At 55.2% G+C, this 13,530-nt stretch overlaps 1 protein-coding gene across 1 annotated transcript; it reads right to left on the reverse strand.

Moving 5' to 3' along the window:
- Positions 1-1,674: 1,674 nt before the first annotated feature.
- Positions 1,675-13,530, reverse strand: LOC136139037 (angiotensin-converting enzyme-like protein Ace3). The gene is given in 18 exon segments (XM_065897960.1): positions 1,675-2,084; positions 2,577-2,761; positions 6,489-6,611; positions 7,002-7,100; positions 9,506-9,650; positions 9,775-9,998; positions 10,271-10,443; positions 10,522-10,568; positions 10,571-10,618; positions 10,746-10,787; positions 10,790-10,826; positions 10,829-10,956; positions 11,587-11,892; positions 12,088-12,172; positions 12,401-12,520; positions 12,522-12,560; positions 13,139-13,275; positions 13,374-13,530. Coding segments are annotated over 18 exon segments (2,505 nt in total).

Raw genomic sequence — 13,530 nt, forward strand, 5'->3', positions numbered from 1 at the left:
TCCTACTGAGGGCAGAGTTGTCCTGGCTGACCCTGTTGCGGGGGGGATAAGCTGTCTGTGGAGGAAAGGTGGGGCTGTTTTTCATGGGCTCAGTGTGTGGGGTGCTGAGCTCTGAGGAGGGATTTGGGCAGTGGGACACTCATTCATTCACTTACTCATACATTTTCCAAGTCCCCACTATGTGCCATGGCCTGTGCTGGCTACAGGTGTTACATAGTGTCCTGCCCTTACAGAGCTGAAAGCTAGTAATGGGGACAAATAAGGACACTGCAGCACAGCAAAGCAAGAGCAGTGACAGAGACACCAAACGAGGAGCCTGTGGAGCCTGCGGTCAGAACAGGAAGTGCTTGGGCTCAGCCAGAACTCAAGAAGACCTCTTGAAACCTGGGCAGAGGTAGGATCCATGAAGGTCTCAGCCTATGGGTACAGTCCTTCTGTACCCTGAACCCCTGAATTCTGGGCTCAGATCCTTAATCTAGAGAGAGCCAGTTCCATCTTTTGGCCACCTTCCCACTAGCTCAACTGGAGCTCCTGTGCCTCCCCTCTGTGGTTACTGGCTGTGATGCTACTTCTCCTCAAGGTTTCCCTAACCTCTGACAGGCATTGATTCTCAGCCTCCCCAGCAGCCCCTGGGGCCTCAGTCCAAACTCAATAAGTTCCCATATATTGGGTGTGGCACCCTTGGGTTAGACAGACAACACAAGAAAGAAAGGTTGAGAAGAGGCAGGAGCAGAGGCCTTCCCTCTCTCCTCCTAGGTTTGCCCCTGGAGTACTCATTCCCCAACGTCCTCCTAAAGCTCTCCCTCCCCATCCTCCCCTCCCCCACTGAGCCTGGAAAGGTGCTGTTTGCCCTGTGCTCAATCCCCAGGGCAACAGCCCAGGCAGCAGGTGTGTGTGTTGAACAAGGCCATCTATGGAGCACAGTGGCTGGAGATGACCTTTGTTTAAATATTAAAGAAGTCAATCATTAATCAAGCTTCTCTTGGTGCCCAGCTACCCACTCTCTCCATTTGGGAGGGCCTGGACTGGGGCAGGGAGGGCCATGGGGCAGTTTGTAAGGCTACTTGCATCTCAGACAGCTAACAAGCAGCTTTTGGGGGCTGGATTATGCAGCCCAGCACGGGGCAGGCCAGAGGATCAGCAGAAAGAGGTGCTGGCCAGTATACAGAGCATCGCGCTCATGAACCGGGCGCTGCTGATTTGTACAGGAGCGTCTGGCTCTGCCTCAATACAGTTTACAAGGGGACTGAAGCAGTGTCCAGTTTCTAACCAGAGCAGATCCTCCTCGGGTACTGCAGTCCCTGTCCAGCCCCACACTTGGGCTCCTGAAGAAAGCATGACTATGAAGAACAAGTCCTGGGCATGAATTGGGGCTGGGGGATGGCTTGGAGGGACAAAGCCCCTGAGTCACTAAAACCATGGTTCCTGAGCCCCCAGGGAAGAAGGTTGGCCCGGAACCCAGGGCGTACATGGAATCACACAGTCACATGGCCTCACATACATGAGTTCACATACACACAGTTACAACTCCGCATGGACCCAGATCTGCCACAGCTGCACCCAATTACAGCTGGGCGCTATGTGTGCAAGCGGTCCCCTCCTCAACCTCCCCAACATCCTCTCTGGCTAGGCCACCCTCCTCCTGCCCCCCAGCCTCACCAGTCACACTGGTGTCTAGTCCCAGCTCCACCATTCAGCTCTCATCCCCGGGGGCTTCCTGTTGTGCTGTGTGAAAATCCGAATGGTCAGGCCGATTGAGCACAGCATCAGGATGAGGCAGAGGCCTAGCAGCAGCCACTGTTTTCTGACAACTTGGTGGGGCTCCATGGCTATGCCTAGAAAGCAGGCTTTGGGTGGTGACTTGAGTGCACTGGTGTCCTGTGCTCTGGTGTCCTGTGTACTGGTGTCCCACGCACTGGTGTCTTGGGCCAGTGAGCTTTTTTCCAGGATGTACAGCCTGTAGGCCAGCAACAGGACCACCAGTAACATGACAAAGCTCAGGGCCAGCAACACCCACCGCCTAGATTTGGCCTGGGCAGGGTCCAGCTCCAGACCCAGGAGTGCCTCCCTGTCTGTTTCTTTCTCTGTGAAAGACACAGGAATCTTGCCAAGCAGGTGGAACTGGGGAGGGTATCTCATGGTGATCAGAGAGGATCTGACTGCCACGGGCCTTCTCCCTCAGCCTCTGGCACTCACCTTCCAAGCCAAAGTTGAGGGCCTTGCCTGGGAAGGAGAGTGAGAAAGAGAGCAAAAGGAAGAGAAGGAAAGGATGGTACAGATAGGGCTGTGTACCACATGGCGCCCAGCAGTGGCTCCGTGCAAGGGTCGGGAGGCAAGGTGCCCACCCCGTGCTCAGAAGCCAGCCTGGCAGTCTAGCTGGAGAGTGGGCAAGGAAGCATCTGAGCGAGCTAGTGGCTGGCCGAGGCTGCATCAGGTGCAGACAGGGCTCCACAGCAGAAAGCCAGGTCATAGATGGGCTAGGGGTGAAGGCTGGGTTGGGTAAGGGCTGGCCCAGGGCAGGCTAGGGTAGGGCTTGGGGCTAGAACAGTGGTGGGATTAGGGTCAGATTACCAAACCTTCAAAGGAACAGCTGAAGTCTGGCCAGACCAGGATGTCCCCACGCCGCACATTCTCGGTGACCAGCCAGTTCAGCAGGGGCTTGAAGTAGGTCATGAGGGCCTTTGTAGACACCTTGTTCTCCCCGGTTATCTTCTGCAGGACCTCTGGCCAGGGCTTGCTCAAGCCCAGCTTTAGGACATCCCTGGGAGAGTGGGTACAGCTGTGAGGCTGTGGGGCGGAATCAGCTGATGCTGCTGGGACCCCTCAGTATGCCCAGCCCTGCCTTTAGGGCTTTGATACCCAGACTCTTCCAACAGAGCTCAGCACAGTGGATAAAATCACAAGCTTTGAAATAACACCAACCTGTGTTTGAGTCCTCTGTGGCTCAGCTGTGGGACCTTGGGCAAGTACTTAACCTTTCTGAACTTCAATTTCCATATCCATAAAATGGAGAAAATAACAGTACCTATCTCCTAGGGTTGTTGTGTTGGCCAAATAAACACAATTCTCGGAGCATACTAGGTGGGCAATAAATGTTTGCCTAATATTATCATTATTACTACTACTGTGATGATTGTTGTCCTCCTGGACTCAAATAAGCCTAAAGTCAAGAGGGAAACCCCATGTTTCCCATGAGGTGCTCAGTGTTAGTAGAGGGAGGTCACTCTTCAGTCTCTTCCGGTCTCACAGGGAGCGTTTGGGATGATTTGAGAGATAATAAGCATGGGATGTGTCCTGTGTACTGCCTGCAGCGCTGCAGAAACGTCAGCTCTGTCTCAAGACACACCCCGTGCTTGGTGGCAGGGGGTCTAGCCTTCGGCAGAGGCAGCAGGAGGTGTCTGTTGATGCTTCTCAACCTGTTTCCCCTGATCCGACCAGGAGAGAGGTGGGGCTGAGAGGCCCAGAAGTCAGAGTGTGGAATCTAGACTAACAGGACCCAGGTTCAGACCCAGCAGTGCTAGCTACGGGCCGCACAACCACAGACAATCAGTTTAACCTCTCTTAGCCTCAGCTTCTTCATCAGTAAGGCCGGCTTCCATTAATACTTGCATTTCACTGTGGTGAGGATTAAGTCACATAATGGCAGCACAGAGGGCTTTGTTGCTTGCAAAGACTTATACACAACGCTTAACAAACAGCTGGGGAAGAATGAGGTGGGGAAACTAAAGGTCAGTGGATCCTTGGAAGAAACCACTGGGGGGAAATGTAGTTATGAGTCTAGAGAAATGGAGGAGAAAAGTCATCAAGATAGAAAGAAAAAAACAAACAAAACTAACTTTAAGTTAGAGGATTTTTATCCGATGCCAGGTCCTGGGAAAAAGGAAGGACCTGGTGGGGGAAAAGTTTCAACCACTCAGAGTCTGCCTACTCAGAAATAGTCTTTCAGGCTGGGCGGGACAAGAGGTTTGATGTGGGCAGCACGTGAGACTGGCAAGGGTGACAACTGGGCACTGCCTGGAGCCCTCAACTCCAATGTGGCAGCAGCGGGCCCCATGGACAGGGTCAGGTCCTCATGGCTGGCTGGGTGAGGCAGGGGACTTTGGGAATTTGGACCAAGTCCACTTTGACCCTCTCTTCCCCGGAGAGCCAACCCAGAGGCTGTCCCACGGCAATCACATTTAGGAAGATGAGTCAAAAATAGCAAAATCAAGTTTTAAGCTGTGTTAGGCAAAAGAGCAGCCAAGAATCTCGCCCTTCCCCTTCTCCCCTGCAAGCACATGCCTGCTCCATCCCTCCACAACATGCATAGTGATGACCGGCAAGGCTTCTACATGCTTGGTGTCAAGTCACACCCTGGAAGCCTTGTGTGCCCTGTGTGGAGTGGGGGAGGGAAGCGATGAGAATGACTGAGCTCAAAAGTCCCAGCGACCAAGCAGGATGAAGGCTCAGAGCCAAAAGTGAGTTGATGTTGGGAATTCCCTGACGGTCCAATGGTTAAGACCCCAGGCTTCCACTGCAGGGGGTGCGGGTTCGATTCCTGGTCGGGGAACTAAGATCCCACATGCCACGCGGTGCGGCCAAAATAAGAAAACAACACAAAACAAAAGTGAGTTGATGTATAGAAAATGGATGTCTGCTATTCTTTGTACTCCTGCGTTGGGGGTCAGAGATCCCTCTTTGATCCCCTGGCATGACCTCCTCACTCTCTTTACATGTTCGCCAAAGCCCTTTCTTACTGCACCATCTCCTTTCTTGGATTACGGTTATTGATTTATCCTGTGGCCCATTGCCCCCTGCTGGACGCAGGGCAGGCTCGTTGGCACGTGCACAAGTAAATGTTTGCTGAATGAATAAATGATAGGCAGCCAGAAACATGAATGCAGGGAGCAGAGAGGCCTCTTATGTTTCACAGATTCAGAGAAGCTCAAACCTGGGCAGTCGACTAGAATAAATTGCTGTAGTACGAAAAGATGGGAAAGCAAGTAGACTAGGCAGACAAGAAGGCATGCAAGGTGTAGCCCTCCTGCAAGCAAAGGCAGGGACCAGTCCTACAACTCCATCTGGCCTTGTGGTTACTGATGAATGGCATGGTGGAATCACAAATGTGCTCATTAAATTTGCAAAGCATACTAAATTATTGTGGGTAATTATTAGGATACTTAAAAGAGGCTTTGGGGCTTCCCTGGTGGCGCAGTGGTTGAGAGTCCGCCTGCCGATGCAGGGGATGCGGGTTCGTGCCCTGGTCCAGGAAGATCCCACATGCCGCGGAGCAGCCGGGCCCGTGAGCCATGGCCGCTGAGCCTGCGCGTCCGCAGCCTGTGCTCCGCAACGGGAGACGCCACAACATTGAGAGGCCCACGCACCGCAAAAAAAAAAGCAAAAAAAAACTCAACATGACCTTGACAGGTTAGGGTAATGGACCTACTGAAATCAGTTGAAACTCAATGGGGAAAAGAACATGTCACTGGGTGGGCCTCATGTCTCAGTGGTTGGAGCGCTGATCTTAGGACCAGTGGACTAGGTCAACTTCACCAGACCAGTATCGTTTGACTTATGGAAGCAACAGGGTGAAAGATATTGTGTTCTGGAGTCAGTTTGGGCCTCAAAGCATGACTCTGCCACTTCCTAGTTGAGCGGTGTGCACTAGGGGATCACATTACCTCTCTTAGCTTTGGTTTCATCATTTACGAAATGTGGATAGTAATATCCATTTTGCAAACTTATGAGCTGCTAACGTGAAACACTGTAAGAGCGCTTGTTAGAGAGCCCAGCCTGTAGCAGTAAATGCTTCCCACCATCAGGTCAGCCTCTCGCCCCACTCCAGGTTTGCTTCAGGACCAGAAAGCAGTGCCACAGAGGCAGGGATGGAAAGGATGGGCTAGATACCAACTGCAGGAAAAAAGACGGTGGGTAGGGGGTCAAAGTAGACCACAGCTGATCTGAGTGTGCCAGGAGGCTGGTGTGAAAGCCGCCTGCGTCGCCTGGGGACTGGGTCCAGACGCTTCCCAGAAAAGGTGGAAGAAGCACAGTGCACCATATCAAATGCTGCTGAGAGGCTAGGCAAGCGACTTGCCAAGAAAGAATAAGGGGATCCAGATGGAAGATGGAGGCAGAGGCAGGACTCCAACACTGGGTTCTGATCTGGGACAGTTTGGTTTATTGGCTATCTGAGTGAGTGAGTGAGAAAGAGAGAGAGAGAGAGAGAGAGAGAGAGAGAAAGAGAGAGAGAGAGAGAGTGTGTGTGTGTGTGTGTGTGTGTTAGCAGGAGGGGCTAAACAGTCTCTCTGACCACAAGGGGCTACACAAGAGGAAATGAGCTTTGATTAACATGGGAGAGACTGCAGTCTGACAGAAGGAAGAACTTCCACTAGAACACAAGCTCTGCTCAGGGGGCCTAGGGTGGCCAGGTGAGAAAAGGGGCCCTGGGGCAGGCTTCCTGCAGGGTGGGGAAGGGGAGCCAAGGACAGGGGAGGGATGAAGGCACTCACTCCAGGAGCTTCCCAGCCGGCTAGGAGTTATAGAAGTCGCATCAGTGCAGGGGCCCCACGTGGCCTGAGGCCTTGCAGAGTGCTTCATGGAACTGGAACTGGAGCACGAAACTGAGGAAGTACCTGGGGAGAGAAGGCGAGGCTGGCTAGGGAGGGGTGGCAGAGGTGGGCCTAGGTCAGCAGTCACAGTGGGGTAGGCTGGCCCTGGAGCACTGCAAGGCTCTCCTTCCTAGCCTTCTGGGCCTATGCTGGCCTCCCTCGTTCCTTCCCTCCTCTCAGGGACATCAGACACGCTTTCCCATCAGCTCTGCCCTCCACGCGGGAGCTGATGTAAAAGCCCAGTGGGTTCAGGGCATGGCCCTCAGAAGGCTGTGCCATCTGATGGGAGGACGTGGGGAGGGGTGCAGGGGGACATTTGGATCCGGTGCCTTCCTGGAAATCCTCAGCCTGGGTCCTATGCCCCCGGCTCCCAACTCGAAGAGCTGGTTCTGCTGGCAGGGCCCAGACCTTTACCGAATGTAGGGCAAGCTGGCAGAGATGTGGAACTTGGCGCCCGGATCAAAGTCATCCTCTGTCCAAGGGACAGTGGGGCACAGGCTCTGGTACTTTAACCTGGGGCCGGGGGGCAAATTGGGGGCTTGATAGTGCCATCTGGTAGCGTTCCCAGAGCCTTTTCCTTTTGCAACATTTGCACAGCTATCAAAGTGACTTGGCATGCAGAGGACACTTAATGCATTTTTACTGATTAAATAAATGAGTTGAAAACACACGGGATTGGGAATCAGAATCAAATAATAACAATAGTGAACACTGAGCACTTCCTCTCTGCAGGAACCGTGCCAAGCTCTTCACACAGACTCACTCAACATTGTCCTGGTTGTGGGGGCACAGGAGGGAATGAGCTAGGCAAGGTCACTGCTTTTATCCTAATGATGGGGGGCGGTTGTAGACCAACCAACAAGGTCGTTTCATCTGATAAAAAGTGCTGGGGCTTCCCTGGTGGCGCAGTGGTTGAGAATCTGCCTGCCAATGCAGGGGACACGGGTTCGAGCCCTGGTCTGGGAAGATCCCACATGCTGCGGAGCAACTAGGCCCGTGAGCCACAACTACTGAGCCTGCACGTCTGGAGCCTGTGCTCTGCAATAAGAGAGGCTGCGACAGTGAGAGGCCCGCGCACCGCGATGAAGAGTGGCCCCCACTTGCGGCAACTAGAGAAAGCCCTCGCACAGAAACCAAGACCCAACACAGCCAAAAATAAATAAATAAATATTTAAAAAAAAAAAAAAGTGCCAAGAGGATACCAGGGGATAACAGGGGGTGGGTTAAATTGGGAGATTGGGACTGACATATACACACTACTATACATAAAATAGATAACTTCTGAGAACTTGCTGTATAGCACAGAGAACTCTACTCAATGCTCTGTAATGGCCTATATGGAAAAGAATCTTAAAAAAAAAAAGAGTGGATATATGTATATATATAACTGATTCACTGTGCTGTCCATCTGAAACTAACACAACATTTAAGTCAACTATACTCCAATAAAAAAAAAAAAAAGTGCCAAGAAGAAAAGAGAGTAACATCCCTGTGGTATAGTACTACTACTATTCCCATTCTACAGATGAAGAAAACCGAGGCTTAGGGATCAGGGAATTGGTAGCAGGACACAGAACAGTGTGTCCTAATAACTTTCATGTTCAGGTCTGGTTTTGACCCTCTGAGCTGTGTGACTATGGGAAAGTTATTGATTGTCACTGAGCCTTGTTGTAAAATGTTGTCTGTGAAATGGGGATAAAATGACCCATCTTTGGGATGAGACAAAGTCTGTGAACAAGCTCATCGTTTCACTGTTGGCCCACTGGAGCCTTGAACTATCCTCTGAGGGAAGTTCCTCTCTCATTGACAGGTTTTTGTTCAAGGACCAGGGAGTTGCCGTCCCTCTCCCTCAACCCCAGGTTTCCATCACTCAGGTGGTGGTGGGCATGGCCGAGAGAGAAAGGAAAAGGTCCTGGGCAGGCACTTCAGATGGCTGGTGGGGGTGCCCTCGGAGGGGGCACAAAGTCAAGACTCTGCCAGTCCCTCCAGTGAGGCCTGGCCCTGTATTCAGGGCGGGGGTGTGAGGGTGAGAGGACTAAGGGAGGGGCGCCCAGCTCTGCCATCCCTGGATGGCGGTGTGACCGCAGGGTAGTCACACCTTCTTCTGTGAATGGCCAACGTAAGGGCCTGGTGCAGAGCTAGCAGGCCCATCAGGGTCGTCTGTCGCAAGCAGACCTGAGCTGGTCAGTCTGAGGCCTAGTGGAGATGGAGAAGCCATAGTCATGGGCAGTTATTACCCAAGCAAACAGCCAGGGGTCAGTGATGGGATGGACACAGGTGCCCCTCACTCAAGACTGATGCTGCCCGACTGCTGGTGGTGCTCCTTCTGTTGCCAGCTCTGCCTGCAGACAGGTCTGGGGATGCTAAGTCAGAGGCAGGTGTGTGTGCGTGTCCAGGTAGCAGGAAAGGGGGCACTGGGCCTGCCCCTGTCCCATGAGGACTCTTTCCACAGGAGGGAAAGATCTCAGCCCCCCAAACACCCCTTCTGCTGGTCCCACTGGTGGGCACAGAAAGGGAGGGGAGGAGCAGGAAGGCCTGCCTGGCAGGCAGTGTCCTGTTCTTGGAGGAGCCCAGGCGCAACGAATGTGCGAGCTTCCCGGGCTCCCAGGATCCCCAGAGAGGCTAAGGGGACTGCTCAGCTGGTGCTGCACTTGACACGATCCCCCACGACTGCACGCTCGGGCCCCACCCACTTCAGCAGGAACGCTTTTGTCCGGTGACAGCTAACAGCCAACGCCACCCCAGGGCTTCCCCATGGCCCCAGGTCAGCAGCATCTCACTCCCAGCTCTGCCCTCACAGGAGAGGCAGCAGCGCTCTTTGGTAGCAGGTAGTACCCTTGAGGCTGCCCTGAAAGCCCTGGGAAAGCCCACACCAGCGCTGGGCCTGGGCAGTGGGCCCGATCAGCGGTCCTCCCCACCTGAGGTTCCACCACTCCTGGTTGTACACGGCCTTCTCGACGGTGCCGTCAAAGACCTTCCAGCGAAACAGGTCCACCAGGTAGGCGAAGGGGATGAAGGCGATCTTCTCCAGGGCAACGTTCATCAGGAAACTGACCTCCTCTTCTGGGGAAAGTGGGGACGTTAGGAGGCTGCTCCCAGTTCCCCCTCCCCTCAGCTTTGCCTGGAGAGCCCCAGCTGCAGCCCCAGGCCCAGACTGGCCTCCTATGATCCCCTTGGTCCCCATCACCTTCATCCTGGTGCTGGTGGCTGAGCAGGGCTCCGTTGAGCAGATGCTTATGGGAGGAGGCCGAGAGGGTGATCACCGACCCCACGGCCTCTTCAAAGGCTGGGTTGGCACCTGTGTGGAAGATCACAGAGAGGTTCTTGTACTGCAGGAAGTACTGGATATAGCCCATCTGGTGGAAGATGGAGAGCAGATCTTCTATGGTCACTTCGGTGCACTTCTTTATCCTAGGGTTAAAGGGCAGGGGTCAAGGAGCATGGGGATGCCCTGGGAGGAGAGATTTCTCCATTCAGGCTCTGTTAAGGGACGGGGGTGGTCGAGCCAGAGACCAGCAGGGCCTTATGCTGTTACTCCAGGCCTCACATCCAAGCAGCGGCCAAGCCCTTTGCTCCCACCCACCTGGCCCACCCCCCGCCCCCGCTGCCCTCCTGAGCCAGGCAGACAGGTGGAGAGCGGAAGGAGCAGAGGCAGGGGGTGATGCTGGCCATAGGCTGAGCACCTGAAGTCCTTCCCCTCGTAGAAGTCCCAGGCGGATGCGTGGCACTCCACCTCCCGCCCGTCCGTTGGCCTTTCCATCATGGCATTTTTCCAGAACTCAGGAGGGGTGGAAAGCAACCCCAGGGAGGTGACGAATTTTTCAGCCTCTTGGAACATTTTCTCAGACTTCCACTGCTGTGAGGAAGAGGAAGTGCGTGGGGCCCCACTCAGGGCTGCGGAGTGGGCAGGGGCAGACCGAGGCCGAGCGCTGACCTGGCCTCACATGATCTTCGTGATGTCCTCGGGGGGCTTCTCCGGAAGGGCAGGACCAGGTCTAAGACGTTGACCCAGGACTGAGCCCACATGTTGCCTGGAAGGGGAGGGGGAGGGCTGAGAGGAGGCAGGAGACCGGCTCTCCCCCGACTGAGTGCCTGCTCGCCTGCCTGCTTGGAGGCCTACTCCGCCCGCCCTGCCTCTGCCGCCAGCTGGGGTTTTACCCAGAACGTGGGCTGGGTTGGGCCCCCTCGGATCGATGAGCTCGGGCCGTAGAAGTGATACAGGGCCCGGCGCACGTAGGCGCACGCAGGCGCACGTAGGCGTACAGGTTCATGTAGAGCGGCTGCAGCTCCTGGAAGAGCTGCTCCAGGTCTTCTTCCAGTGTGTCGGACTCGTACGTGGACCGGCATAAGGCCCCCATGTCTTTGTAACCTAGGAAAGGGGAGGGGGCTCAGAGGCGCTCACCACCCTTCAGCCTGGCCTGGCTGGCAGGAGACCCAAGCACCTTCTAGGGAAGCCACCTGACCTCCTAGATCCTTAGGGGTCTTCATTTGCCAAACAGGAAGAACACCTCCCAAGGCCACTGTCCGTATTGGATGAGATCAGGGTGGAAACGCACTTAGCAAAGTACTACTGTGTGCTCTTCCCCTTGCCTGGTTGGATAGGACCTGGGTAAAGCCCTGTTCCGCTCTCACCCGCTTCAAGCCCTACCCATCCAGTCCGCCTTCCTTTAGATCCCCCCAAGGACTTCAGGATGCTCTTTTCTTCTTGCTGCCTGGCTCGTTCTATCTTTCAGGCCTTGGATACACGTCAGCGAGGCTTTCCCTGACCACCTAGCTGAAGCAGGGCTCCCCTATTCTCTCTCTGCAGCCCCTTCCTGCTCAGCATTCATCCCGGGTGGCAACAACTGGAGATGTGCGTCTGTCCCCCAGCGAACGGTAAGCCCTAGGAGGGTGGGCACCTTCTCTGTCTTTTCACCTATGCATCCTCAGAACCTCCCCAGCACCAGCACACAGTAAGTGCCCCATCACCGTTTGTGGAACCACACAATGAGTGAGCCACCTGGCCCTCCCCAGCGGCAGGGCTCAGGGTTCCCATCTCCAGGTCCTACCACCACCCTTCCCCTCTGCAGACTCTGCTTCGCCCTTCCCAGCATTGCCCTGAGCCCCACGCAGTACCTGGTCGGCCCCCGGCTGGGCTGGCTGGTAGGTGTGGGGCGGGGGAGGGGCTTCACCGTTGAGCCTCGCAGCTGCACGTAGCGCTCGAAGGTGCTGTGGAGCTGGTGACCCATAGCATCCCGCCAGCCCTGCCAGGCCCACAGCAGCTCCCTCTGGTCCCGGGAGGAGGCCGTGACTTCTTGGAGGTCTGTGCCCGGAAAAGGAGCCAAGGTGGGATCCCACTCCGGCGGCGGCCTTCTGCCCTCACCTGCCCCAGGCACCCACTCTCCCCGCCCCCGCCAACAGGACAGTTGGGACCAGGAGGAGGGTGGGAGTCTAGAAGCTCCTGGAAGGGGCTGGTGCTGAGACTCTGGGGTTGGTAGGGATGGGCTGGGGTGTTCCTCAGGCTCCAGGGGCAAGCAGGGCCCCTCATTCAGGCACACCTGGGTCATGCTGTATGTGGTCTCCACGTGGGCCACAATCTGGTTGTACTGGGGGGACGGGTGTCACCCAGGGCAGGCCGGTACCTGTGGGCCCACCCCTGGTACTAGCCCCACCAGCCTGGAGAGGCAGGCCTGGCCAAGGCATCTTCCCACCAGTCTCTGCTTCCCTCCTCCTCCAGAGGAAGCTCTGGCCCTGCCTGCCAACCTCCCTCCTGCCCCCGGCGGCTCCCCGCCAGGCAGCCCACCCACCCTGGAGACCTGGGGGCCTGTCCTCACCTCCCAGAGCTCCTCCTTGGGCAAGACCGCCCTGTCCAAGCTCTGCAGCTTACTCAACATGCGCTTCACGGCTGGGTCCTGGAAGCTGGCGATCTTAAACAGGAGGGCCCACGTGCCAAAAGTACAGCGTGTGCTGGGACCGCTCCACGTCCTTGTCCAGCTGGAAGGAGGGTCACTGTGTTTGTCATATGAGGCTGAGGGAGAGTGTCAGGGTCTCACAGCCCCCCAACCTCCTCCCAAGCCCCACTTTTTTTTTAAAGATTTTTTTTTGATGTGGACCATTTTTAAAGTCTTCATTGAATTTGTTACAATATTGCTCTGTTTTGGTTCTGGCCGCCAGGCATGTGGGATCATAGCTCCCCGACCAGGGATTGAACCCGCACCCCCTGCATTGGAAGGCGAAGTCCTAACCACTGGACTGCCAGGGAAGTCCCCCAAAGCCCACTTTAAGGGTTTGGAATCATTGAAAATTTGCTAAGAGGGAGAAGGGAGGGAGCCTGGTCCTTAAAAGCAAGCAGGGGCTATCTACAAGGGGAAACAAGAGACTCTTACTTAGAGATCTTTAGGGCTACCAAGAGGCCTGGAGCTTACAGTCTGTTTTGACGTGTACTTTGGGGCTTCCCTTTTTCCTCTAGCTCTGGAAAGGGGGCAAAAAAGTGTGGTTTCCCCCCCATCCCCCCACCGAGACCCCTGAGAAGAGCAAGGGGAGAAGGGGCTGGGGTGGAAGTGGTACCACACCATCTCCCCGCGATTCTTCTTGGTGATGTTGGTGACATAGTTCCAGGTGGCCTCCATGAACTGGTTCCACACAACTTGGGCTGTACGCTCATAAAACTGCAGGAAGGCCTTTGCCACGGCCTCATTGTAGAGCTTGTCTGCAGAGAAGGAGACGGGTATAATGCTGCCCTGGGAGGCGTCTGCCCCTGCCTGGTGCCCTTGTTTGATCCCATGCTCCTTCAGGTCCCAGAGCTACCTGAGTTCTGATCACCCTCAGTCCTGAGCCATGGCAAGAGCTGCCCATAATAGAAGAGCACAAGTAGGGAAGGTCCAGGGCAAGTCCATCTTGTTCCCATGACCAGGAGAACAGCAGAGCTGGGTGAGGCTATGGGCCAATCACGATCAAGCTCCAT

This window comes from Phocoena phocoena, chromosome 19 (genome assembly GCF_963924675.1).
Source record: "Phocoena phocoena chromosome 19, mPhoPho1.1, whole genome shotgun sequence".
Lineage (NCBI taxonomy): Eukaryota > Metazoa > Chordata > Mammalia > Artiodactyla > Phocoenidae > Phocoena > Phocoena phocoena.